We start from the raw sequence: 25,328 nt of genomic DNA on the forward strand, positions 1-25,328 counted from the left end.
GTGTACACATATTATATTAAAAGTTATACAAAAGAAATGCAACAAAATAGCGACCTCTGCCGGCACAGCGTTGAAACCCAAGAGCTTATCGAGAGTTGGCGTGAGAGCGGACGCCTCTTCGCTGAAGCAGACTGCTTTGTGCCAGCCACTACAACTTTTTATAATATTACTACGCCCTTTAAAATATTTTTTGTAACCGCTGAGATGGACAGATGGGTTCGATATATGTATATTATATATTTTCTTATATCGTTTAAACAGACAAACTTCAAATACATGATGATGTTAATTATAAATTCAATCATAATCTTATAAAATATATACATAATAATTCACTTTAATATTTTTTAATGATTCATGAATTCATCAATAACTCACCAAGAAATTCGAGAAATCAATAATATTTGATTGGATTATTTTTGTAAGGTTCAAATTTACAGGTGGTAATTAAAGATTTAAAATAACTTTATTATATTTTAACTATATTTTTTTTGTGTGTCTATGGCGTATTTGTTTATTATCTACGACAGAGATATGCTAAGTTTTGGCGCCATTCACATTTCATACGTTTTGTTCATAAAAATACTAGTTAAAATTATATTTCCTAGTTGATACTTTATGCGATAACCCAAAACGAAGGTTTTTTGTAACATATTTTATGTGAAACCTTTTCTACCGGCCTAAATGTCAATCGGTGATGTTGTTTTAATACACATTACTCAATATCGTAAAATGTCTATAAATAAACCAAACCGTCAAAATATTACCGACATTATTAATCGTGAAACCCTTGTAAAACAATTCAAACACATCTAAGTAGTATCTTTTGAAAAACTGAATCTATTATTACGTCGATGAAAATCAGAGTAATATGTATCAAGTGATTTAACAAGAGTAACTACAGCTATCTTCTAATTTAGCTCTAATGGTGCAGTTAGCGGAAGCACTCTGAGGTCAAATCCACTGTAGCTTGTGAAGGAAATGAATTCAATTTAACATTATCTCGGTGAATTTAATGCTAGCCATTCCCGTTTTATATTTTACGATTCATTTCTAACGTTGTTTCGCCTAAATAATTAGTTTACCTGTCTTTTTAGTAAGTAAATCTTATTTTTTTTTTGTACCTGGCTTCATAAACTTGCTGGTTTCATACCTAAAAATATATTTTCAAGTATCCTTGCGAAGAAACATGAATATGTAATTTAATATCCTCATTCATTAATTATGAATCAATAATTACGTCTGTATGTCAACTGTCAAGATATTGATTTCGCAACATTATCCACTGATTAGTGGTTGTTAAATTCCAGAGGCTGCGACGACGTGCAGCGATCCCTTGAACTGCTGGACCAGGTGCTGAGCGAGTACGACGACTCGCCTCGATCGCTGGAGGCGCGGGGTCCTGCGCCCACGCCGCCCACGCCCGCTACGCCCGCGGACGACGATTCGCCCCTCGCCGGACATACGTCCGAGGACGATGGATACATGAGCATGAACGGACGCAGGTAACATTTGACTACTAAACATACTAGGATGTTTATGTTATAAAATAATTCATAGTTGAATGTTTATGTAGCTAATAATATAAGTACTTCTTGCTCTAATTCACAATAGGCTATTTGACAGGATTTTCAACACCATTTCAGTTGGTTTATTAGTGACTGTTGGTCTAAGATCCCGATATACAACGACCTTCACCGAGATGCTTATTTAATGAAACGTATTTTATATTTAATTTAATATGTCAATAAATATAATCCATATGGGTTGCCTAGCAAATTTCAGTCCAGAGTATTTTAATTAATATTAAAAAAAAAATATTTTTAAACATTTCACCGGTATGATTATTAGATAAATTCTATACCAATCGAAAGTATGAAGCCCATAGAATATGCAAACGTTAGGTTGTTTTTGATCAATTAATTATTTATGTGTATATTTTTTATGTGACACTAAAGTATATATACATCTTTAGTAAAAAAGAAAGTTATAGTGATACATATATAATACTACCCTGATTAAAAATAATGATTGAAAAAATTAAAAAAAATTACTACATGCAAATTATAAAAAAATATTTTTTTTAAAATATTAATTAAACATACTGTGGACTGAAATTTGCTAGGCAACCCATATGGATTATATTTATTGACATATTAAATTAAATATAAAATACGTTTCATTAAATAAGCATCTCGGTGAAGGTCGTTGTATATCGGGATCTTATACTATGTAGAAACTATACAAATTGTTTTACATACACAAATTTTAATTTGTGATAAGTATTAACGAAGATATCAATTCGCAACGTTTACGCGGCGCATTTTCTAATTTCAATATAAAGCTACCGAGGAGGCAGCCAATAACTAAATTATTTTATTTTATTCAATTGTCGATGACATTAAGCATCTTCAACCATAAACAATACTCACTCATATTGCATATTGTTTATGATGGACGATAAACGAACTGTCAAATCGCATTGACATGTGGCACTTTATTTATTAATTATTTCCTGCCTTATTTTCCCGCACTGCATTGCTTGATACCTTAATGGTATACCTTAAACAAATTGCCCTGCACATATATACACATTTAAACAATATATTTTTTGTTATTAAAAATAAACAATTAATATTATAATTATCATTGCATTTACATATTTATTAGGGATGCATCCGATACCGATGCCGATACCGATATATCGGCGATACTTTGGGTTTGCCGATATATCGGCATCGGCGATATTTTCATTGCCGATTCACCGATACGATTTGTATGATCTAGTTTGTTGCAAACGAGCCACGGACTATTGTTGCCCGAGAAATCTCCGCGTTTTATTCAATTTGTTATCTCTATCAATCGCTTGGGGACAAATCATTATTATTTATGTATTTCATTTCGCTAAACACTATTTATTCATTAACTCTTTGTTGCATTACAATATAAAAATTGAACATAATTAAATGAAAAGGAGGGCAAAAATACATATTACATATAAACTAAAAATAGTCTACATGAAAAATAAAAAGTGCACATGAATCACGATAATTTACGATCAGTCTCACGTCAGTTAGTAGTTAGTACGAAAAACTCTTGTTGGATTGATTAGTAAACCAAAATTTTTACTCGAGTCAACTATCTTTGCCAGCGCATAGTTATTAGATATTATGGCTTGCGGGAGATCATTGAGACTTTATTGAACGTAGATTTGAAGATCAATTAGTTGGCTTTTAACTGCTATCGCAAGTAGTATTTTTTCGATACCAAATTTAATAAAATACAGATTTACAACAATGTTAACATTGTTAATTTTAATTATTAACAGTTATTTATTTTATTTTAATTTAATTAATTCTTAATTTTAGTAAAAAAACCTTTAAAATTATTCAAAGTTTGTAACTATTTTTTTAATAAAAATTATAAACTTTAACTTAACTTGATATATTTTACCTTAATTTAATTTTAATTCAATAAGCGTTGGTATCGGTATCGGTATCGACGATATTCCTATAAGTGTATCGGCATCGGTATCGTATCGGCAAAAAAGCGTATCGATGCATCCCTAATATTTATATATTATTATGATGCCTACCTATATATGTATTTTTTCACTTTAAATCAATTCGCCTTGATAGTCTAAACCACGAAGTTCACGAATAAAATAAATATACACGTATTTTAAAAAACGTGTGTGTACTTAGGTTATACTTCTTTGGCGGAAAAAGATACAATTTTTTTATCTTTCGCCTTATTCTACGTTTGTAGAAAAAACTACACTAACAAAAAAATACTCTCATAATTTTTCCCTAACGCGCCAAAATAAGTATAACTTAAAAAAACGAAAATGTTGAGAAAAAAACACAAAAAACTTCAAACTTCAAACTTTTTTGTGACGGTGTGCGCGCGCATCTCAAAAATTTACTCTCATCATTTTTCCCAAACGCACCAAACGAAACATAACATTAATATACAATACACGAATAGTTTATTGATCATTTAAAAGATTTTTGACGTAATGTTTCAGAGCGAAGTTCGCGCTGGGCTTTCGACCAACAGAGGAGCGCGAAGAGCCGTCGCCTCCTGACCCTCCGTCACCGCATTCTCCACCTCCGCCAGAGGAGGCCGAGAGGATCATTTCAAACCTCTTACCTAAGTATGTTTTTTTATTTAAGTTTATTTCCTACAATCTAGGAAAAATAATAAAAAAATGTCTGTGTATTACATGTAATTATTTGTGTTTTTTATCCCATTTGTATATGCGGTGACTGTATAGGTATGTTATCTAAAGCTGGCGGCTTCAACACATTTACACTTTGTGCTTGTGTAGTGTCTGTGAATAAGCGCGAGACGTGATGTCAAACTGAAATACAATCACAAATACATCATGAAAAGACTGTCCGTCTCTCTCGCGCTCGGTCAAACTTATGAGTATAAAAGAGACAGTTATTGTTTTTCTTTTGCTACGGTTTATGTTGATCTTTACTGTATTATATTATTATTATTTTATACATGTTGATCTTTTTTCAAACATTACCAGGGCAATCTCGTGAAATGGTGCACAATGTGTGTACTGTGATAATGTAATAGTGTGAGTACTGTGAACCCGCCAGCTTTCGATAACCGACCTATATATACCTGAAGCGAGATTTTAAATTTCGTTTAAGACTATTTTTACGTGTTACTCGTTTGTGAAAATAACTAAACTTATATACAATACTTAAAGGAATAGACTTAATCTAGAATAACATCCGTAGACTGCGGGTTTAAAAACTGTTTTTTTAAGCAGCAGTTTTTTTAAATGGAAGAATGTATTTTTGTATAGTTATTAATTTCCGTCATTTCAGAGTGTCACCAGCAAATTCAGCGAATCGTACAATATCGATAGAGCGACGCGACGAGGACAAACTTGACTCAATTATCAGCGTTAATGGCATCACCACCGCAACACAAACAACATTCGTACGTATATCTACATTTTGTTGTTGCCTGATAAACCTAAAGTTATCGATTAAATGTGAAGAAATCACTAGAGATTCTGTGAGCAACTAGCCCTGGATATGATAAAAGAAAACATGAGCAAACCATGACATGGCGCTAAATACTATGACAAACATGTATTGGATTTTATTAACGTACCGGAACTTAATGTTACCCAAAACCTTAATAAAACTCAACATGTTAGGCATAGATGACTGATCACTGATACATAATAAGTTCTTTAATTTCTTATTTCAGCCAAAAACAAGGCACCAAAGGCCTTATGGATGGGAGAAAGACACCGAAACAAACCACACTCATTTCAATCAATCACCGCCTTTTAAGTTCAGTTCGCTCCAACACGGAACGAGACCGCCCCAGGAAGGCGTCATCCCGTGGCTGCCTCCGCGTCAAGTTCCCGTCAAGTCTCCCAGCTTCGAGAACCCACCGATCTTCCCATTCATGGGTTTCTCCAGCGAATTCAACGACAAGCCGTACAATGAGCATCCCGTCACCATTTATCCGGGACCCAATATATACAAATCGCCCACGTACAAACTATCCCCGTCCATAAAAATAGAGAAGAAACGAGACAGCAGGTCCGACGAAGAGGTCCTGTCTCCGAAGGGAAAGATTCCTCCCCGAACTCTCGCCGGTTCTATGGAGCGACATAGAGAGGTGTGCAGAGGATCCTCAGAGGATATTGAAAAGAGAGGTGAGAGAAATGATGAGGAGCATTTCTCGGACGATTCCTTGGAGTCGTTCCCGCCGCCGCCGACCAACAACACGCCTTCGAAACGCAATTCCATAGCATGGGAAGTGTCCCTCGATGGTGATGATACTCTACTTACACCGGGTAGTACAAAGGTGAGTAGCATTTATTATGGGCTTACGTAAATAAAAACCATATTTGCCATACTGTAGTTAAGATACATTTTTACAATTGGGAAAATGCTCAACAATTATTTTCAGTGCATTAATACATTAACGGTGAATTTATTTGCGGTAGTTTTTTACGTAAACTCCTTAACGTTTTGACTGCAAATATTAAACGAAGTTTGACACAACTGTGTAATTTAAGAAACACTCAACAGTCATATACCTTTTAAACCTTTTAAACCTTTCTTAACTAACCTTACGTTTAAGTCGCCTTAATATCTTGACTATATTTGTTTATATAACGTATCTAATTTCGTTGTTTATCTAAGATTAACAGTACTTACGATAATTAACATGTTTTAATATACATTACAGGTTATCGGGAGACGTAGGAGAAAATCAGGCGACCAATCTCACTCCAGCACAAGCTCGATTCCTCAAAGGTTGGACGACGATTGGGCAGAAGAGTACTGGCCCCCTCCGCCCCCTCAGTCCCAGTGCGAGAGCCAAGCGTCACCTTCCGATGCCGAACCGGAGCTACGTCGAACCCACGACCTTTCCTGCGGCACCTACGTCATCAGAAAAGGCAAAAACCGCAAGCAGTTACCGAGTTTCGCTAAGAGCCCCAAAGCGACCGATCCCCCTAACCTAATAAAAAGCCATAGCCTCAACAGAAGCACGGACAAATCCATAGACGGATCCAGCATATCGATAAGCGGCTCGGGCTCCGTCGGCTCCTACAACTCCAGACCTAGCTCCGATCTAAGTCTACCTCAGTCTAGATATAGTGTCGACTTAAATTCTCGATTGAGTCGAGAACTCAACACTCCGAACTCGAGATATAGCATAGACTTATGTACACCCAACTCTAGAATAAGCAAAGAGATGACGTCTCCTAAATCTAGGCTCAGTTTGGATCTTAACGGACAAGATAGGTACATGAATCAGGATTACTACGGACACAGTCCCAAGAGCAGAAAGACGCCGGAGAAGAGGGAACCAAAAGTTCAGAACAAACTGTCGCCGCAAAATAGATTCACCGATTTTAAGAAATATTCGTCTACCTTTGATAATATACAATCGTTGATTAAGGAAGGGAAAGTCGAGGAGGCACCTCAGAATGAGTGTAACGAGACGGTCGGTGAGCTCTCCACGGTACCGCCGAACATGGTCCGTGTCATATCTCTACCCACACTCGGGGCGGAGTCCGAGAGCAACAGTGCCAGCAGACAGGCGCTCATCACCACCGTGGAAGAAGAGGAAGACCAGGAAATCGCCGAACCGGGCTCCAGCGGGGAGACATCTCCGCTTCGGAAAATTGAAAATAATATAAGCGCTATACTAAGTCAAGGGCGGGACCACTTTACCCCATACTTACCTAAAGACTGGAATATCCATAAGGATGAATACTGTGATGAAGTGTCTAAAGATATATTAGAAAACAGTTTCCGTTATAGTTCTAGGGAGAGGCAGAAGAGACACGATATACAGAAATCGTCGAGTCACAATGAGATTCAGAACCAGAGGTCGATCGAGAGAAGAGACCGATCTTCGGGACGAAGGTCGAATAGCATGCATAAGTCTACCAGTGCCAAAGACGTGCCAGTCAGTTTGATGCGTCAGCCGTCGTCATCAGATTCCGCAGTTTCCAGCGGTGGAGACTTTCCACTTAATGTGCAAATCGTGGAACATTCCTATAGGCACAATCAGCTGCCTCCGTCGCCCAATTTGGGCCACGACAGAGGTCCTTTACCTCAAACACCAGAGTCACCCAAATTTCCGCCTTTACCGCCCTCTCCTGTACAAGAGGTTGATGATGAATACACGGAGATAATGCAGCCGACTGAAAGACGCCACACTAAGAAAGCGGACACATTACCGACGCCAACACTGGAATCTCGTAGAAGGTAACTTTACATTTCTTTTTAAATACAATTTTTATTAACAAGTCCAGGTTTCCATTATATTTCCATAAAGCCTAAGCAATAATTTATTTCATCTCATAGTTAAACTAATCAATCAGAGACCCAGGCTATAAAGGATGGGGCGCCGCCACTGTATTGTTTTGAATTAAAATTGCATCGATTACTTTTCCACTTGAGAGTTAATTACATATGTTTTTTAATTACAGGCCTTCAGAACCGCCAGCCGTACCACCACATAGGGATAACACAAATAGCCTAAAAACCAGGTCGATGGAAACCAGCTATAACAAGAACAGAAGAAACAGTTCACAACATTTCAAAAGCGGCTCAACGGATAGAAGGACTCTACCCACAGGTGAGGTGTTGCCACAGGACTTCTATATTACGTTTATTATACCACCAACCTCTCCCAAAGATAGACAATAACTAATATATAACTTTGAAAAGATGCAAATTATTATTTGCAGTCAGTTTCCTTTTTGTTGCCTTTTTCAGCAAAAGGCTCTATTTAAGTCTTCATAACGTGGCGAGGCATCTTTTTGATTATGCAATATAGTTCACAATGCGTTTATTATAAATAGAGTCTTATAAATATAATTAGAAAAGGCCGTGTGAATGTGGAATAATGAATCTATGTAAACCATTTATAAAACTAAATCAGGCTTCACTCTTTAAACATAAATGCTCTTTCGTCTCTTCTGTGATTTTATGTTTTCGTTGTGGTAAAAAGAGACTACAATTTCATCATTAAAACGCGTAATAAGACTGAAATAAAAGGCTTTAAACTTTCACCGAGTATAATTTATATTGAATTGTTTAATAAAATACTGTTATTTTTTCAATTTAATTGTCCCTCATTTAGCAGTTATCGCAAAATAAAATGAATAAATTACAGATACGGGAGCGAGTGGCGCCCGTCGTCGTACTTTACAGCGACAGAACCGAGACGTTTCCAGTGGTAGGGGGCAGTTGCAGACTTCCGCTAGTCTTCCGGAGACGCCAGTCTTTGCTCGGGGTTGTGACGTCCCTCGTACTCCGCCTAGGAACTCAACTGGACCGCCTAGAAATAACACTATGAGTTCTATGCAAACCATAGGTTAGTTAAATACCTAATATTATACGTATAGATGAGACCTCTAGAAATGCGTGTATACCCAGATCTCAAAAACTATCAAAACGGTATTGATGTAAGTAGGAATATATATACGGTTTGCACGTCATATTTTATATTAAAAACATGAGCTTAAAACTTGAATAACGGCGGAAGTAGCAAGGTTGTATCTAGAAAACTTGGATTTATCGCCGGAATCATTTGACATTCTTGATGAAATGCACTCATGAACGCCTTGTTTCTTGTTAATGTATCAACAATAAAGTACGTTGGTATGTCTAGACTAATTTATAAAAACCATTCAAACTTTTTTAAATGTGTCGGTGCAATTAAATAATGCAAACATAAATTCTTCCTTCATTTCATATTTATTTAAACTGTAATGCCGCTGATTACAGTAAAAAGTTGGAACGACAAGTGGCAGGGATGTCAATAACAGTTTCCTACAATCGATATATAGAAATAAATAATTGATAATTCTAATAATGTTGGACACACAAACATCTCCTTGCTTGCTTGAACGGTTTTTGTGTTCATTTGTTCGGGGAATAGGTCTTTATGTTTATTTATACCCAAGGATTTTTTACCCAAGACCAATTTTTCTTTTTTTTATGTTTTGCTATAAAAATATTAAAATATCACTACCAACCCCCATTTTTAATATGGCATAATCGGGATTGCCGAGTCAGGTAGCCATATTAATTTTAGATAGATTAGGTATAATATTTTAAGAATGTTACTAGAATGTCATCAATAAGGTTTTTTTATGTTATAGGAAGTAGTGTGACTTTGGGCGGATATGGGCGTGGGTCAGTGATGGGAGCAACGGGAGTGTGTACGGGCGCTGATCTTCTCAGGATGGGAGGACCTCCACGAGGCTGGTACCCACGACAGAGGCATAGGTAATACTTTATTATTAAGACTTAATCATCTTCTAGTTAATAGTGTATACTTCAAGTAGGTTTAATTCCCAGTGAAACAATTATGTTTCAAATTTCAAATTGTTAACATGTACTTAATAATTGTTAATTGACTGTAATTTAGTATATTATGAGAACTAATTAATTAAAAAGTATATTTGAGATATTATTTGAAATAATCTAGGAACATCTGCGCTACTGTTTTATGATTTCGTTTCGTTCGTTATTAGGCAGATATTCAATATAATATTGGTTTAGGTGTATAGGTCAATCATTGTTCAAACATCTAGTGATAATTAGAACTTGATAAGAACTCCGTAATAAATACCTCCTACCTTACTTTTATTTTACGAAGTCTAAGTTAATTCTTCTTAATTTTAACACAACTGAAAACTGTCTAAAACTATTTAGCCAGTAAGGTATACATTGGCAAATACTTAATTTCATCTCTGTTACTTCCAATAGTGACTAATTGCAATCCCGACTTAACTATTGAGTTTAAGCTGCGCGCAAGGTTGTGACTTCAGCGCTAACTATATCTCTATTGAAAGTTACTTGTACTCCCCCTCCGCTTAGAAATTAAACCAAAATATACAAGATAACTACAATAATAACACTAAAAAGCCAACTAACCTAAACTAGATCTAAACCTAATCCCGCTTTTAGGCCCGCCTCCATCGAGCATCTAGACAGAATCTCTTCGTCCAAAATGGCAGCAGATCACCCAATAGCGTGGGACAATGCTGGTGCTCGCAAACCGCTAACACTACCGCCGAATTTAACCCCGAAATTCTTCCAAAAGTCTCCAAGAGAAGCGCTTCGAAGAGTTACAAGCTTATTAATACGAAAAGGTAAGTTTTAACTAATACTATCATGGGAAGGTTTCAGGTCACAGAAGCTTCGACTATAATCTAATATTTGCCCTACGAATTATTATTTTGTTTTTATTGTTATTATATGTTTTTTTTATTTTACAAACTCTTGTAAGAATAGACAAAACCGGCGATTATAAAGAGTAGAGAAGAATTTACTGTCCCTTATTATCTGTTCTGAGAACAGGCAATAAATATTTATCTTTTTTTTCCTCACCGACGCCTTGCTAGTGCCGGAAAAGCAAAAATGAATGTCTCGGTTATTGTCTTTTGCCAGCGACGGCCCGGCCTTAATTCCCACCGGCGCCGGTATAGCAAACTTCTCACTCCTGCCGGATCGGCAAAACTCCATGTTTACTGGATATGCATTGTTTCTTCGGTCATGCGAAAAGTAGTTTAAGAATTTGTTGGGGTCAATTTTCAACTTTTCAAATGGGGTATAAGTAGGTATCTCTCATTAGAAGAAAGGATAATTAAAGAATATCATTAAAGAGCATAAGATATCAGGAAAACTATTATGTTTAATATATAATAAATAATATCGGATAACATTGAACCCACTGATTTGCCATACTTATATTTTTTACTATACAAATAACATTGAATGATGTATCTTTGCTTTGTTTATTTCCAATTACGCCCACAGAGCGATGCTCTTGTTATCTATATAAAGATTTGGCGTCAATTATTATTTACACATTTACTCGTAACATAACAAGAGTGTTCAAACTATCAAAGAGCTACTTGAGGTTTGTAAAGCGGCGGTTATTGTTTCTTTCTAATTAGTTAATCAAAATACGGTTAGTACCTACTTTTTAATTTTTTATACAGATGATGTTTATTTAAGAAATTTTAAATTCTTAATGACCAATTAAACTTATATTTCAGCCAGCTTGTGATTTATAAATGGCTACTGACTGCATTAAGCATATAAAAGATCTTGGATTTTTCCTAAAAAAGTTTCTTCGGAAATAATGTAGTTGTAGGTTTACTTCTAGATTGGCTATTGGTAATATGCTTAGAATAAATGATTTATAATTTGATCTTAAAATAATCTAAAAATGCGGCAAGTAAATTTTTTAAATCCTTCCTTTGTTCGGTAATTAAATTTATTAGAGTAAAGGGGTAGCGGAGAGTTTCTTGCCAGTTCTTCTCGTCGGCTCTACGACCTCGATTTTGGAACTAACAGTAAATGTAAATGTTTTGATCTTCCTCTTATTAAAATTTGATTTTGTAGTTTTTGTACGTTTTACGTAACTTTTTCGTTTCTACACGCTTTATATTAGCTTCACCTGTATGTATGTATGTATGTAACCGACTCCTTCGTTGCTCGATAGACGAAAAATATGGCACAGAGCGCCCCACGCTTTTTCACAATAATACCAATATTTTTTGTTCATTACCATTTTCAGCCTAAATTAGGAATTATTTTTCACTTTTTAGTTTGATGCGCTTTAAAAGCGTGTTTTATAGTTTTTTTTAACTATATTTATTCTACTTTATACATTACCTTATACATTCCATATCTTAACTGTTATTAAGCATTTGGTTAATGTAAATATGATCTTTGGCAAGTCTGTTAAACGTTATTTACCTAATGATTATTTTTATATAATGCAATTTAGAATTAAAGCATTAATGTTACCGCATTAATGCTTCATGACTGGGCCTCAGCTTTCTGTATCTGTTCCGTGATCTAAAAGGCAGGTAGACGATCAACTTTCTGTGCCTGACACACCCCCGACTTTTTGGATCTAGACATGCCGGTTTCCGGTTAAATGCGCATCCAAAAATCCATTGGTTTACAGCCGGCATCGAACCTATGAAGCCAATGATGAGAGTCGCACGTTGAAACCAGTTGGCCAACAGTGCTTCATGACACATCCATCCAAAACCCTCGGGCAAAAAGCAAGTGGGCTTTAAGTAAACTAAACGATATATTTTTACAAAAGAAAATACTTTTTTGTAGTACGTGTTTAATCATCATAATTGTTGTGTGTCACGGGATGAGTCAACTCCTGACTATGCAGGCTGTAACATAAAATTTCGAAAAAAGTCCATATTAAATCAACTTTTGATTGAACGTCTTTTATAATAAATGTATTTCACTAAGTTGTACAAGAAAATATACACTTTATCAAATACAATTTTAAGCTCGTTCTGTCCCTATTGTAAATAATTCACGCGTAAAGCCGTGTATAGCGATCAAAGGTCAACTTTATTTTTAAAAATCAATCGTCATCGTTCCACACAGTTTGAGTAAAATAAACATCGCCCACATTAAATTAGCTAGGCAATAAACTTTAAACATTTTCTGGTTTGTTAATTCGTACTTCTATCAACAACTGACGGCGTCGGCTTCGCACCAGTGCTTAGCAGTGTATCGAGATGAAACATTTTTTTTAAATAACTGTTATTTTAGCTTCATGAAAACTAGATAAACTAAAATGTATATGGAATGTTTTGTCCTTATCAGTTACGTATAAATAAGCGTGACAAAACATTCTGTAACTATTTTAACTATGGATGTTATACCTGTTGTGTGTTTATACTGACAGTATTACTGTATAAGTATAAAACCTGTGGAGGAAGAAATGTCAAAATGAAATTGTTCCAACCTAAATGATGTGTTCTTGTTCAGTCTAACCACTGTTCGGTTCGAAGGCCTCAATGCCTGTTGTCGTGATCAAGTATAATATGTACTCAACACTTGGAAACATCTTCGTTCCGATTGTAGATGTCGCTACTAACCGGTATAATTTATTCATTTTGAGGTTATTATACGTTAATTAACATGGAACATCCCAAACTGAATTTGTTATAAGTACTTATCAATTTGTAAAGGATTTTATTCGAGCATAAAATAATAACAGGATTGAATGGTTATTGGTTATTCATACACGATCTTAAAAGGAGACCTCTAAATCCTACTTATTCTATATATATTAAAATATCAATCAACTATTAATCATAATAGGAAAAGGTTATGAAGGGTTCATATTAATTTTCGATTTATAAAAAATAACATGTATGTAACCCATATATCTAACTACTATGGCTTGCCGGTATATGTAGTAAATATGTAAATTTTACGTAAGTAGAATCCGAGGATTTATGTACATATTATATGTAATCCTATGAACTCTCAGACTTATTCGGTTATGAAACTGCTATTTGTATCTTACATAGTAAACAGGGCCCATGATGGGGCTGCAGTTGTACAGAGTCTTCCAATAGCGACACTGATCTCGACCTTTGTATAGAATGTCGATTTATTATTTATTATTATTTTATATTGATTTATATGATTATTTCTCTCAATAATTCGCTCATCGAGCGGTACGAAAACTCACCTTAATGAAGTCGAAATGGTAATTGAAAGTTACTGAGTACTGGCGCAGGTCTTAACTAAATAGTTAAAATTTAAATAGTTAATTAGAAAATAACGCTTTATTATTTAACATCCCCATCGTAGGTGTGATGTCCCAAGCGTGTTCGTCGTCTATCTATTCATTAAAAGTATTATTAGTAGATATTTTACAGCTCTGTCAACATAAATTAAAGAAACGAGATTTTTAGGTTTTTTGTTAAAAAACTCTTATTCAATTTCACTGTAAATTTAGTTTTGATGTTTGCAGTTAAAAAAATAAATTTACTAAAAACTTTTAAAAAATTTGAAAAGAACAACCAGCGCTAAATTTATTCTTACAACAGTTAGTTAAAACACCTAGAGATGGCGCTATCTGTTTCAGATATGAATAAAATTCAACGACGACAAAATTACAGCGGTTTCTATCAGGAACACGTCATATTACGCCTATAAAATATATTGTTTTCCTGAATTCCATAAACAGGATAAAGATAATAATATATAATTATAAACGAATAATTTAATATCCCGCTTCAGTATAAACGATTTAATATCTCCAACATTAAAACATTGGTGTCGATTTAGATTTATTACACGATTGAAGATTGATACCGAACTCATTTAAACCACGTGTGCTCATAGATATTGTTCTTCAAAGCCCACACCACCTTCGCAATGAACAATATAACAATGCGACTAACAATCGGTTGGGGGACCTCAAAAGTTTGGCTGCACAATAGCATCTAGCATACAATGGCGATTTTGTTACCTGCGCCATCAGTATGTGCATAATAGTATGGCGTGCAATGATTCAGTCGCCAACTGCTCGCCCTATGACGGTTTGTGACTCACCTTTGCGAGGGAGTTTAAAATATTCACTCACTTCAGAGCAATAGATGACAACGGATATTTATTATCATTTACCGCGAAGAAAGTTAATAGTACATTGCTTTCAGTACATAAAACTGTTACGTACAAAGCGCGTATGACAAAACCGGTCGCTCCCAAAGATGGTAACCGGCTTGAGGCCGAGACATGGCCAGCGCCCTACATATGACCTAACAGCTATCTCTGAGATAAATCGTTTCTCACCTAGACATACATTGGACGACCTCGTTGGGGTACGGAGAAAAATCTAGGATCTTTAACATGGATTAACCTCATAAAATACTAGAGAATGTAACAATTATGAATTTAATTTAATTGGACTCAATATTATATAAATCAATAAATAACCCATGTCAGTCAGTGAACAAAACTTTAATTATTACTACTTTTTAAACTAATATTTTGTAAAAGAGTGACTATTTTTACTTCCCTTTGTTCCTATCAGATTATGATAAAAACCAGATATAACACGTTATCTCTGAGATAATGTTAGTAATCTTTTACGTGTTCAGTCACCTATTGAACAGACCAATGATTTTCCGGCACTTTTGCACTTAGTAACTAATAATTATGTGCCGTATTAAATTATAGTTTATTCTCGTTATCAGGGGAAGCTGTGAAACGGATATATACACTATCTTTTCCTCTTCGATAATACTGTCAAATTCAAAGTAGCATCATGCTCTTAGAATAATAATGAAAGCCAAACAAATTGATATTAATATGAAGGGCTTAATCGATTTATTGGCCCCATTGTGATTGACTTGACAAATTACAATTCAATAACTAATTTGTAGTAATTTTTAAGCTATTTATCGATGTCCCGTATTCAATATTCTTGTCCTGGTGCCTTCTGCGCATTGTTATCAAGAGCACGCTGCGCATGCAAATGGCGACACATCCGCCTCCGACCAAATCTACGACTACATCCGGTCGATGATACATCCACTACCTGCGTTCGCGAAAGCTCCTCTAGCCGGTTTATATCAAACACTAACCTCCTTACGTATTTAAACCTTGATATAAAGTTCCAATTCTCATATTCCCTTTTTTTTCTTTAATTTGTCTAAATATTTGTAACTAATCTATATGAAATACGTATTTTATACAAAAAATGCAATACTTAATTTAATTACCCCATGCATAGTTATTTGTGGAATTTATCCCATTGACTTTGATTGGATTTCTGAATTTAATTTAAATATGAATCAATGTAGTATTATACAATTTATTTATAATTTCAATACTTTAAATTATTATAGTTTTACAAAGAAACAGCTGTTCATATACGTATATGCATTTATAGATATAACCTAAAAGCTTTTATGGTCATGTACACTTTGACGACAACCATCAAAACCATATGGCACTGTACAGTCATGTGAAAAATGTAAAATCAAGATTTAAAAGCTTCAACTCCCGAAACATAGTCCAATTTAATCGTAGAACATCATACATTTCATAATACTCTCTATTCTAACTTAACGTAACTTTAATTAAATTTCTTTATGTAAAATATAAAAGAGAGGACGCCCACCAGAAACCTGAAAAGATGAAATTAAAGAGATATCGGGGAAAGATCGCAAAATAGGACAGACAAATCGAAGAATTTGGAAATCTTCACTCCGTCGGAGGTCGTGTCATTAATATTAAATAAGCTTAATGTATTATAGTAATCGAATATAGGCTATTTTGACGTGACAACGTGTTATAATTCGATAGAGCCGTCTGCACGCACAAAAAAACATGACGCATGCGGCGTTACCTCGCTCTGAGGCGTTCCATTTAAGGCTTGAAGTGCAAGCGAGAGCGCGGAACGAGCGACAAAGAGGCATAATCGGCCTCCGCGTTGGGCAGCGTTCGACATCTTTATTGTATAAAAAGTATATCGTATTATATCGATTATATTGTAATCGATCAATTCAATTGTTAATCCCATTTACCCCCTTCTCTATATCCATACAAAATATATATCAAACTAATAAAATTAAAATTTTCTTTTGAAAAATGCAACCATTCCATCAGTTATGAAGTTGTCACGTTCAACTATCATCAGTAAACCGACATTACAGACAACTGTTTTTTTTTTAAGATCCATGATCCAAACACAAAAAAATTACACGCTTAAATTCGTTTAATTTAATATAAATTTCCATAACAAATAACAATTTCTTCTACATATTACAAAACTTGTCCCTTTGTATGAGTCAAGTACGGCCTTATAGTAATTGAATACTCACATCGCGGCGCCATGCTTGACTTAAAGCTCATTCTTTTGGAACGTCACTTATTCTTCTCGCTCATAAAAGCATTGTTAATGTGTTCTTAAGTGGAACATATAACAGCCTCTGTCGTCTGCATGTTTAGTGTATATGGATGAAAACACCAAACAAATATCGCAAATACTCTGTAACTTTAATAAAAATAGAAATCAATTTGTGTGTTCAAATAGTCTTTATAAATGTAAGATAACATTCATATGTTGTATTCAAATGAAAATCTTTCTTTGACCAATGGCCTAGTTAACGACGCACACACACTCGATTCCTGACGACACAATAATTATTTCTGGCAGGCATATTTAGTAAACTACTACTAGGTACAGAATTAACTTAAGACGCCGAAAATTGTCCTATGCTTTAGTTTAGTAGACGAATAAAAGAAATAGCTTTAAATTATGCATAAAATGTATTTTAATTAGACTTGCAACGAATATTCGGTTACTATTCGGTATTCGGCCTATTCGGCTGCTTTTATTATATTCGGCCGAATACCGAATATCTACATATTATTCGGCCGAATACCGAATATCTACATATTATTCGGCCGAATACCGAATATCTACATATTATTCGGCCGAATACCGAATACTTAAATAATATATTTTGTCATAGAGAAATAATTGGTAAAATGATAACATTTCTGTTATAATCATTTAAGTAGTCATTGGTACATAACACAGGTAGAATCATCTTCTGAATTAGAAAAATGGAGGATTCTATGTATTTGAATTATTGTGGTAATTAAAATTTAGAAGGGTAAGGTTCTCATTTCTTTTATAATCATTCATTAAGTAGTCATTGGTATATAAAACAGGTACATAATTTAATCATTTTCTGTATTAAACAAGTAAAGAATTTTTCTATGCATTTCAATTATGTATTTTCATAATCAAAATTTAGAATGGTTATGGTGCAGAAAGACTAACATTTCTGCATTTTTACAAGTACAAGCTTTTGGCGCTAAAATCCAGCTTTTGCCTAACAAACTTTTGCCTAATATTCGGCTATTCGGTCAGAGTCCTCGCCGAATATTCGGTATTCGGTATACTGCCGAATATACTATTCGTTGCAAGTCTAATTTTAATTATTATAAGCAATTCCTGTTAATTGTAAGCACCTGTGCATACAAACAGTATGCACATTTGCGAAGGCCAAATAGTTGCCTATAACAGACGTTTGCCATTTTATCGCTAAAGGCATCTTGAATAGCAATTAAATAGAAAAATATATTCAGTAACGTGTCCGGAATTTCTTAAGGTTATAGCATATATCATATTAAAGTCCTGTTGCAATGGCGTATTAGGCTTTATTTAAGGTTAGGGAGTAATAAGCCTTTTGTATCTACCAGATTTCGCCGCGAATCGAGCCCAGGACCTTCGGATAATGTCACGTGCATTAAACACTGAGTCACGATGCCAGTACGAAATATTACTATGGTAAAATCCTATAACGGGTAAATTATAATTATGTATCATTAATAAATTTATTTTCACCCACATGTCATCCATGCTTTAATAATAATATCTTATGAATACGTCAATGCTAATTATAATTACATTTATAATTAACATTTCCTTGCGGATAAATTGTACCAAACAATTCAATTGGAAATCCTAGAAATATTTTAAATCAATATATGTTACGTCCACTTGCTTAAACAAAATATACTATTTAAAATCTAATTGGAATCAATTTTAGAATGGGAAATTTGAAGTTTTAATTCATTTATAACGTAGTATTGAGAAAATAGCAGTATTTAAAATGCTATGTTTTACTGTTACCGTATGTATAGTGTATACCTGTATACGGTTTGGAAAAGTGTTATCGTTTATAATGATGAATTTCCATGCATTCTATTATTGTAAATTATCAATTAATATTTATAAGTACATTTATGGTTTTTCCTGTTATCGAGCGCCTCGCTCGAAAATTAATGTCGATAAATAATGAGCGATGACTGAATCACATATTTTTAGATACTTTATGTACGTTCGCCACATCTGTTACTTGTTAGAGCTTAAACAGCTATCGGTAACTAATCGTGTGGTCTCAAATAATTTTAGTTGGTATACTTGCGTATATTCGCTTTTGTCGAAAATAATCGCTGAAATGTTTCCTAAATCTATTTGATAGAGATTAGACTTCATTGCCTGACACACATCGTTTTTTGGTCGGTTTAGTCACGATATCTTCCTTTAGGTACATATCTTAATATCCATTGATGCAACTACAGACTAAACCACTAGGCTTACCGTATAATCAACTCACTATAACAAAAAAATCGCCTTAGGAATTTCGCCTTAATTTTCGGTTGACATCGTTAAAAGTATTGTACACAGTACACATGACGGATCATGTGAAGTCATACTTAAGTATATGGCGCGAGCGGTTAGATTTGAGGCCGTGCGAGTCAACGCCACTGCCAAGGTCGGCGGCCAACGAACAATCGCAGAAGCCGTTGCAATAAAACAATATTATGTCTTGAACAAAAGACAACATTAATTGAAACATTTATAGTGTGTTGCATTTAAGCTTTTGTATTAGCTTTTTATTTGTTCCTTCGAGAGCTCAGCTATTATGTACAACAGATTGAAGACGCAGCACGTTTATACTAAATTTTTTGTAATAAATATTAAAATGATACGATAAATAATACTTTTATAATTTTTCCCTTACAAATTGAAAGCTTACTATTAAGCCGACATTACTCAATAATGGTAGACAGAAAATCTGTACCACTTGCAATATGTATGCTTTGAGAATCGAAATTAGCTATTGGAAAGAAATAGTATTTTGAAGAAGACTGAGTATTTTTGTATTCGCTGCGTAGGCATCATATAGCTGATAAAATGCTACATTGTAATTCCGTATTGTTAAAAATCATAGTGTGTTTTGCGAATGGTCTGGGTAATGGGTTGAATGTTCTCGCAACCGGTCGGACGGGCGAGCGGCCGCCACAAAAAGGATCCTACAGGGAACGATGAACGATCTGCGACCTCCCTACTCACTCCTCCATCTATACAGCAACATTTCCGGTTTCAATTGACATTAAACTAGTCTGTGCTGATGGTAAATGCACTGTACTTAATCATTTAACTCAATATTTGCTTAAGCTTTAGCAAAGATATTGTCAGCGAAAAAATCTGTTATACTTTCGTGTTGGCCATGATATAGATAATAAATTTGAAGCACGACGTTTGGATCTTAAATCTTACATAGGGAAAGTTAAAATTCGGTTTGAATTTCGAACGAAATACGGCATATCATGACGTAAAGCAGTTCATAGAACATTGTTAACGATAAGCGAATATCTTTATCGCTCCGTATCTCGTTTGTTACGGTAAATAGCTGTTGACAATTTTTTCCAATTATATGTTTCGATACATTGCAAATCGTTGTCTTAACGATAAGATCGAATTATAGAATTAAAAATCCAACCTTTTGGAGCATAAGCGCTAATTGAGAGAGATCTGCTATGCTTTCTACATAATATTATAATTGTACCTTGTTGCTTAGTATAGAAAGTGTCGAATTTACGGAAATTAAATTCAGAGTTATAAATTTAATTTTAGTTACTTAGAATTCTTTATTTGAATTTCCTAGAGAGCAATGCCTTTTAAGTCTAAAGTCTTATTTAAAATACATTTATTCGTCTCGGTGTCTCTATCAGAACTGAAACTTTTTTCTTATGCTGAATAAAAATGTAATTAAAATATCGATGAATTTCTTTTTAAAATTATTTCCTTAATAGTGCAAAATTTCATTTAAAACGGTTTTTAACAAACTAAAACGTGTTTAATTCAATATCTAATGACATTCTATTGTTTCTTGTTTTAGGTAACAATGGGAAAGAAAAGGAAAACACAAGAAACAAGGAAGCAACTTCCCCTGCAGCACGCTCAGCTAATGGTTTGTGATTTTTAACACTATTATAAAACCTTCTTTGCCAATAACCATTATACAGATAGTCTTTGCCTAAAAGTCTATTAGTTCTCAAGTCACGCGCTTAATACATAAAAATCAATAGGCTATAAATTAACCTGTTATCAAATATACGTGAATGAGCATAATTCTCTTGCGAGGGTTGTAATGCGGGATGAGGGGGGCTAGTCGCACACATGGTGCGTCTCGAGGGTTAGGGAAGCTCCGCGCATGCGCCCCCTGTGCGCTATTCACGACGCACCACGCCACACCCGTTTACCCCTCGCCCCTCTATGCAGGGGTGTCAGACGCGAACCATACAATTCCCCGGAAATTGCTATTTTTCCTTAAGGCTCGATATAATAAATTTCTACGTCTTCCCGCCGCTGATCATGCCTTTGATTGGTATAATTGCACTGGTGACAAGTTTCATTGTTGGATGTAAAGTTATCAACTATCAAGGGCATCATAAATAATAATTAAATGTCCATTATACTAATTCTTAATGACTACGATTTCACGGGACATGATGCCAAATTTATAAATGATACGAAAATAAAAAAATCACCAAAAAGGTCAGTGGCACTACAACCTTTTTAGGATTGTGCCTCAGATATCTGTATGATCATTTGTCAAACTAATAGGCAAGTAGGTGATCAGCCTCCTATGCCTGAAACACGCTGTCGACTTTTAAAGTCTAAGGCAAGCCTTTCAGTCAGGTTTCCTGACGATGTTTTCCTTTACCGTTTGAGCGAATGTTAAATGCGCACATAGAAAGAAAGTCCATTGGTGCACAAGCGGGGATCGAACCTACACGTCAGGGATGAGTGTCGCACGCTGAAGCCACTAGGCCAACCCTGCGAAAATACTATCCCAAAAACGATGCTGAACGCTCAATATTATAATTTTTATGTCTTCCCAGCGTTAAGTGATGCGTTCATGCCTTTAATAGGTACAATTTTACGAGACACGGCTTGTCATACAAAACAATGAATGGTTTACATTACTTACATGGAACGATGGTTATGCAAATTCATGTTATTGTAGAATGTAATTGGAGTCTTATGTCTAGTTTCTCAAAGAACTAAAGATAAACGAAGCGCATACTGAGAAATTCACTTAATAAAGCGGGAAGTCGTCTTTTCGTCGATTCTTTTTAAATAAAACCTTTGACGTATGCAAATCTAATGAATTACTTATTACACTGAATAAATAGGAAGTTTCTTCCGTAGCATGGCAACTTAGTCATATTGGCCGATATTTCATATAAAAATGTGCCTTATCAATTTACGTATATAAACAAACAAAATGGGTAATTTAAAGTCAGCTGATATGGTGCAATACCGTGTGGACGTGACTTATCAGACAACCATATTGATAAATAAACATAACTATATTTCTGAGTATTCTATGTCTGATTAATGGACTGATTAACTGGAAAAAAATACTAAAACGTTATGCGCATTGATTCATTTATTATCCTCGCCAAAATTTTATCTAATACATATAAAATTCTCGTGTCACAATGTTCGTTCCCATACTCCTGCGAAACGGCTCGACCGATTCTTATAAACTTTTTTCTGCACATTTAGTAAGTCTGAGAATCGAATAACATCTATTTTTCATCCCCCTTAATATTAAGGGTGGTCCCACCCCTACCTTTTTATTTTACTTTTTAGACAAAACTTTTTGTTTTTATTTTTTATGATACAGCATACAAAAATACATACAACCCTTAATTGTCGCCCCTCTACGATCAACCCCTATGTTTTATTATAGTAGATAGTAATTTTTATTGAACTAAAAAAAAAATTCCGAGATATATTATACATGGCAAAACGAAGTTTGCCGGGTCAGCTAGTAATATATTATAGTTTACTTGTGAACGTGAAATCTTTGTAAAGCAAATAGTATAAATGTTCGTACATCCAGTGGCGTTACAAATCTTTATGGGTTCCGATTTCTAGATCTGTTTCATTGCATTTATAAAAAAGTGCATCAGCCTTTCTGTATCCGACACTTCGTCGACTTTGGGTCATTATATTTTTGCTATCGTATAAAGAAAAAGCGAAGGAAGACAATATGCACCTCACGTCTGGTTGAATGTATGTGTGCATCAACTACACGGAAGATATAATTTATAAGGTTGTATGGAAAATATCTATCACCGATGCCGACAGCTGGACCACAAAACAGTTCAAACCAGAAATAGATTTAGGTAAATGTCGGGTATTTTTAAACATAGTCGATTACCTAAAACCCCATTTCGAAGCTGGTTGTATAAAGAAAGTTTTAATTGTCAACCGGTTACACACTGTTAAAAATTGATTTTTCACACCTTAATTCACAGTAAACACTGCGAGAACAGTTAAGGTATAAATCACAGTCAAATGTTATTTAAATTATAACTTCTGTACTGAAAAGTGGCAGTGTTCAACGAGCAACTCTCATTGTGAGAGTAGCAGTTACAAGCTCGGACAGTAACGGCATGTGGCAAATCCTCCAGAGATTCTGCGAAGCCGTCATGCACCATAAAGAAAAGGCGGAGAGGGCGAGGGAGGTGGATCATCAGCCCATGCGCTTGGCCGTTGCACCGTGCAACGCCTTGTGTAATCCTGGGCACACAGACTTCAGCGAGGGAACAGGGGATCATGCGTCCATTGCAATCATTGCTGCAAGCATTATGCCCGGCCTCCCCCAGCTTTATCAAACAGGGCGAATTGGCCCTTGCTATGCTAAGGTCCATTCCATATCTTTCGCGGCCGTAGAGGACCGTGAGTTTAACGGCTGATTGCGTGGGTGGATGCGGACAAGGCTACGCTGTTACCGTGTCCCGCCTCGGGCGATTGCTGGTGGCACCGTTTGGTTTTAGTGGGTATGCACATCAGCGAGTCTCACATAACCCTTCACCATCTAGTAACCGTACCGCGGGTGTGCGTAACACATTTCCCAAATTAAAAAAAAGTGCAACTGGGGTCGTAGGTTCGATCCCTTGCTTGCATTGCCTTCCCTTGCACTAATGGACTTCCTGTCTATGTGCGCATATAATACTCGCTCGTACAGTGAAGGAAAACATCGTGAGGAAACCGGCCATGTGGTAGACCTAAAAAGTCGACGGCATGTGTCAAACACAGAAGGTTGATCACCTACTTGCCTATTAGAAATTATCTCGGATCAGATACAGAATCTGAGGCCCTAAAAGGTTGTAGCGCCATTGGTAAATATAAAATTGAAAAGTGGCTGTGGACGGTTACAATATATCTTGAACATGAAAACTAAAACATATGCAAATTATGCCTTAATTCCATTGAAGAAATGTTTTTTTTAAGCAGTTTAAACTGAGAATTTATGGTTTTACGTTTTTCCGTTTCGTTATTAAATTTGTGATTCATTAAATTTTAGACTTCCTTCTACAATAAAAAATAGTACCTAATTTCTTGTAACAAACTTTTTTGCTAAATTTTAATTTAAAAAACCTGAAAAATAATTCGGAGCGTATGTTTTCAAGATTACAGTTTCGCCAATACTTTATTGAAAATCGCGTTTGAGGGTAATAAAAAATTTGCTCGCATATAAGTAAAAAGTAAAACTGCTATATATAACATAACTTCGTCCCCCATGGACTTAAAAATAGGGAGTAACTCACGAACGGCATTATAAAATGACGTCAGAGTATCACATTCCCTTGTGAATCAAAAGGACAGCTGCCTAATTGGTAAGAGGCCGTGTTATTTAGTTAGCGACAGACGCCAGGCGTTTTATAGCGAACGCGCCTTTTTCATTCCATATATCGAACAAATTAATTGTAGTCATTAATGAAAAATAATTCCGAAAAGGAATTTCGGTTCAGTGAAATCTTTCTAAATATATATTTTGCGTTGTCATGCATTTAAATTAATTAAGTATGTAGACTGTTTAAAGTTTTCACTGCAAAATACCTCGTAGACATACCTCACAAAAGTCTATCTAGCGAGAGGTCATTAACCGACTCTGCGATAACAGTAAAATGTAATAATCACTAAACCAAATACATTGGATAAAGTATTTAAGTCCAAACCGCGATATGTTATAAGGATCCTTAAATCTTCTTAAGACTATGTTTTAGCAAGGCAAAATTAATAATATAATAATATTGAAACCAAAATGAAACATTTTAACAATAAAGCCAAACTTCATTAAT

At 35.0% G+C, this 25,328-nt stretch overlaps 1 protein-coding gene and 1 long non-coding RNA gene across 6 annotated transcripts in view; one reads left to right on the forward strand and one right to left on the reverse strand.

Moving 5' to 3' along the window:
* The window catches only part of LOC125056883, a 126,055-nt gene that overhangs the window by 94,064 nt on the left and 6,663 nt on the right, over positions 1–25,328 (forward strand). For all 5 annotated transcript variants that reach the window (XM_047660206.1, XM_047660208.1, XM_047660210.1 and 2 more), the window contains 10 exons: positions 1,311–1,505; positions 4,028–4,156; positions 4,848–4,962; positions 5,239–5,847; positions 6,235–7,766; positions 7,991–8,139; positions 8,680–8,880; positions 9,671–9,797; positions 10,482–10,666; positions 21,065–21,136. In XM_047660206.1, the coding sequence (XP_047516162.1) occupies positions 1,311–1,505; positions 4,028–4,156; positions 4,848–4,962; positions 5,239–5,847; positions 6,235–7,766; positions 7,991–8,139; positions 8,680–8,880; positions 9,671–9,797; positions 10,482–10,666; positions 21,065–21,136 (3,314 nt within the window). The remainder of the gene's footprint in view (positions 1–1,310; positions 1,506–4,027; positions 4,157–4,847; positions 4,963–5,238; positions 5,848–6,234; positions 7,767–7,990; positions 8,140–8,679; positions 8,881–9,670; positions 9,798–10,481; positions 10,667–21,064; positions 21,137–25,328) is intronic.
* LOC125056925 lies at positions 17,658–18,088 on the reverse strand. The gene is made up of 2 exons (XR_007118132.1): positions 17,817–18,088; positions 17,658–17,726 (listed from the first exon to the last, which is right to left on the reverse strand). It is a non-coding gene; the product is annotated as an uncharacterized LOC125056925 (long non-coding RNA).

This window comes from Pieris napi, chromosome 15 (genome assembly GCF_905475465.1).
Source record: "Pieris napi chromosome 15, ilPieNapi1.2, whole genome shotgun sequence".
Classification (NCBI taxonomy): domain Eukaryota; kingdom Metazoa; phylum Arthropoda; class Insecta; order Lepidoptera; family Pieridae; genus Pieris; species Pieris napi.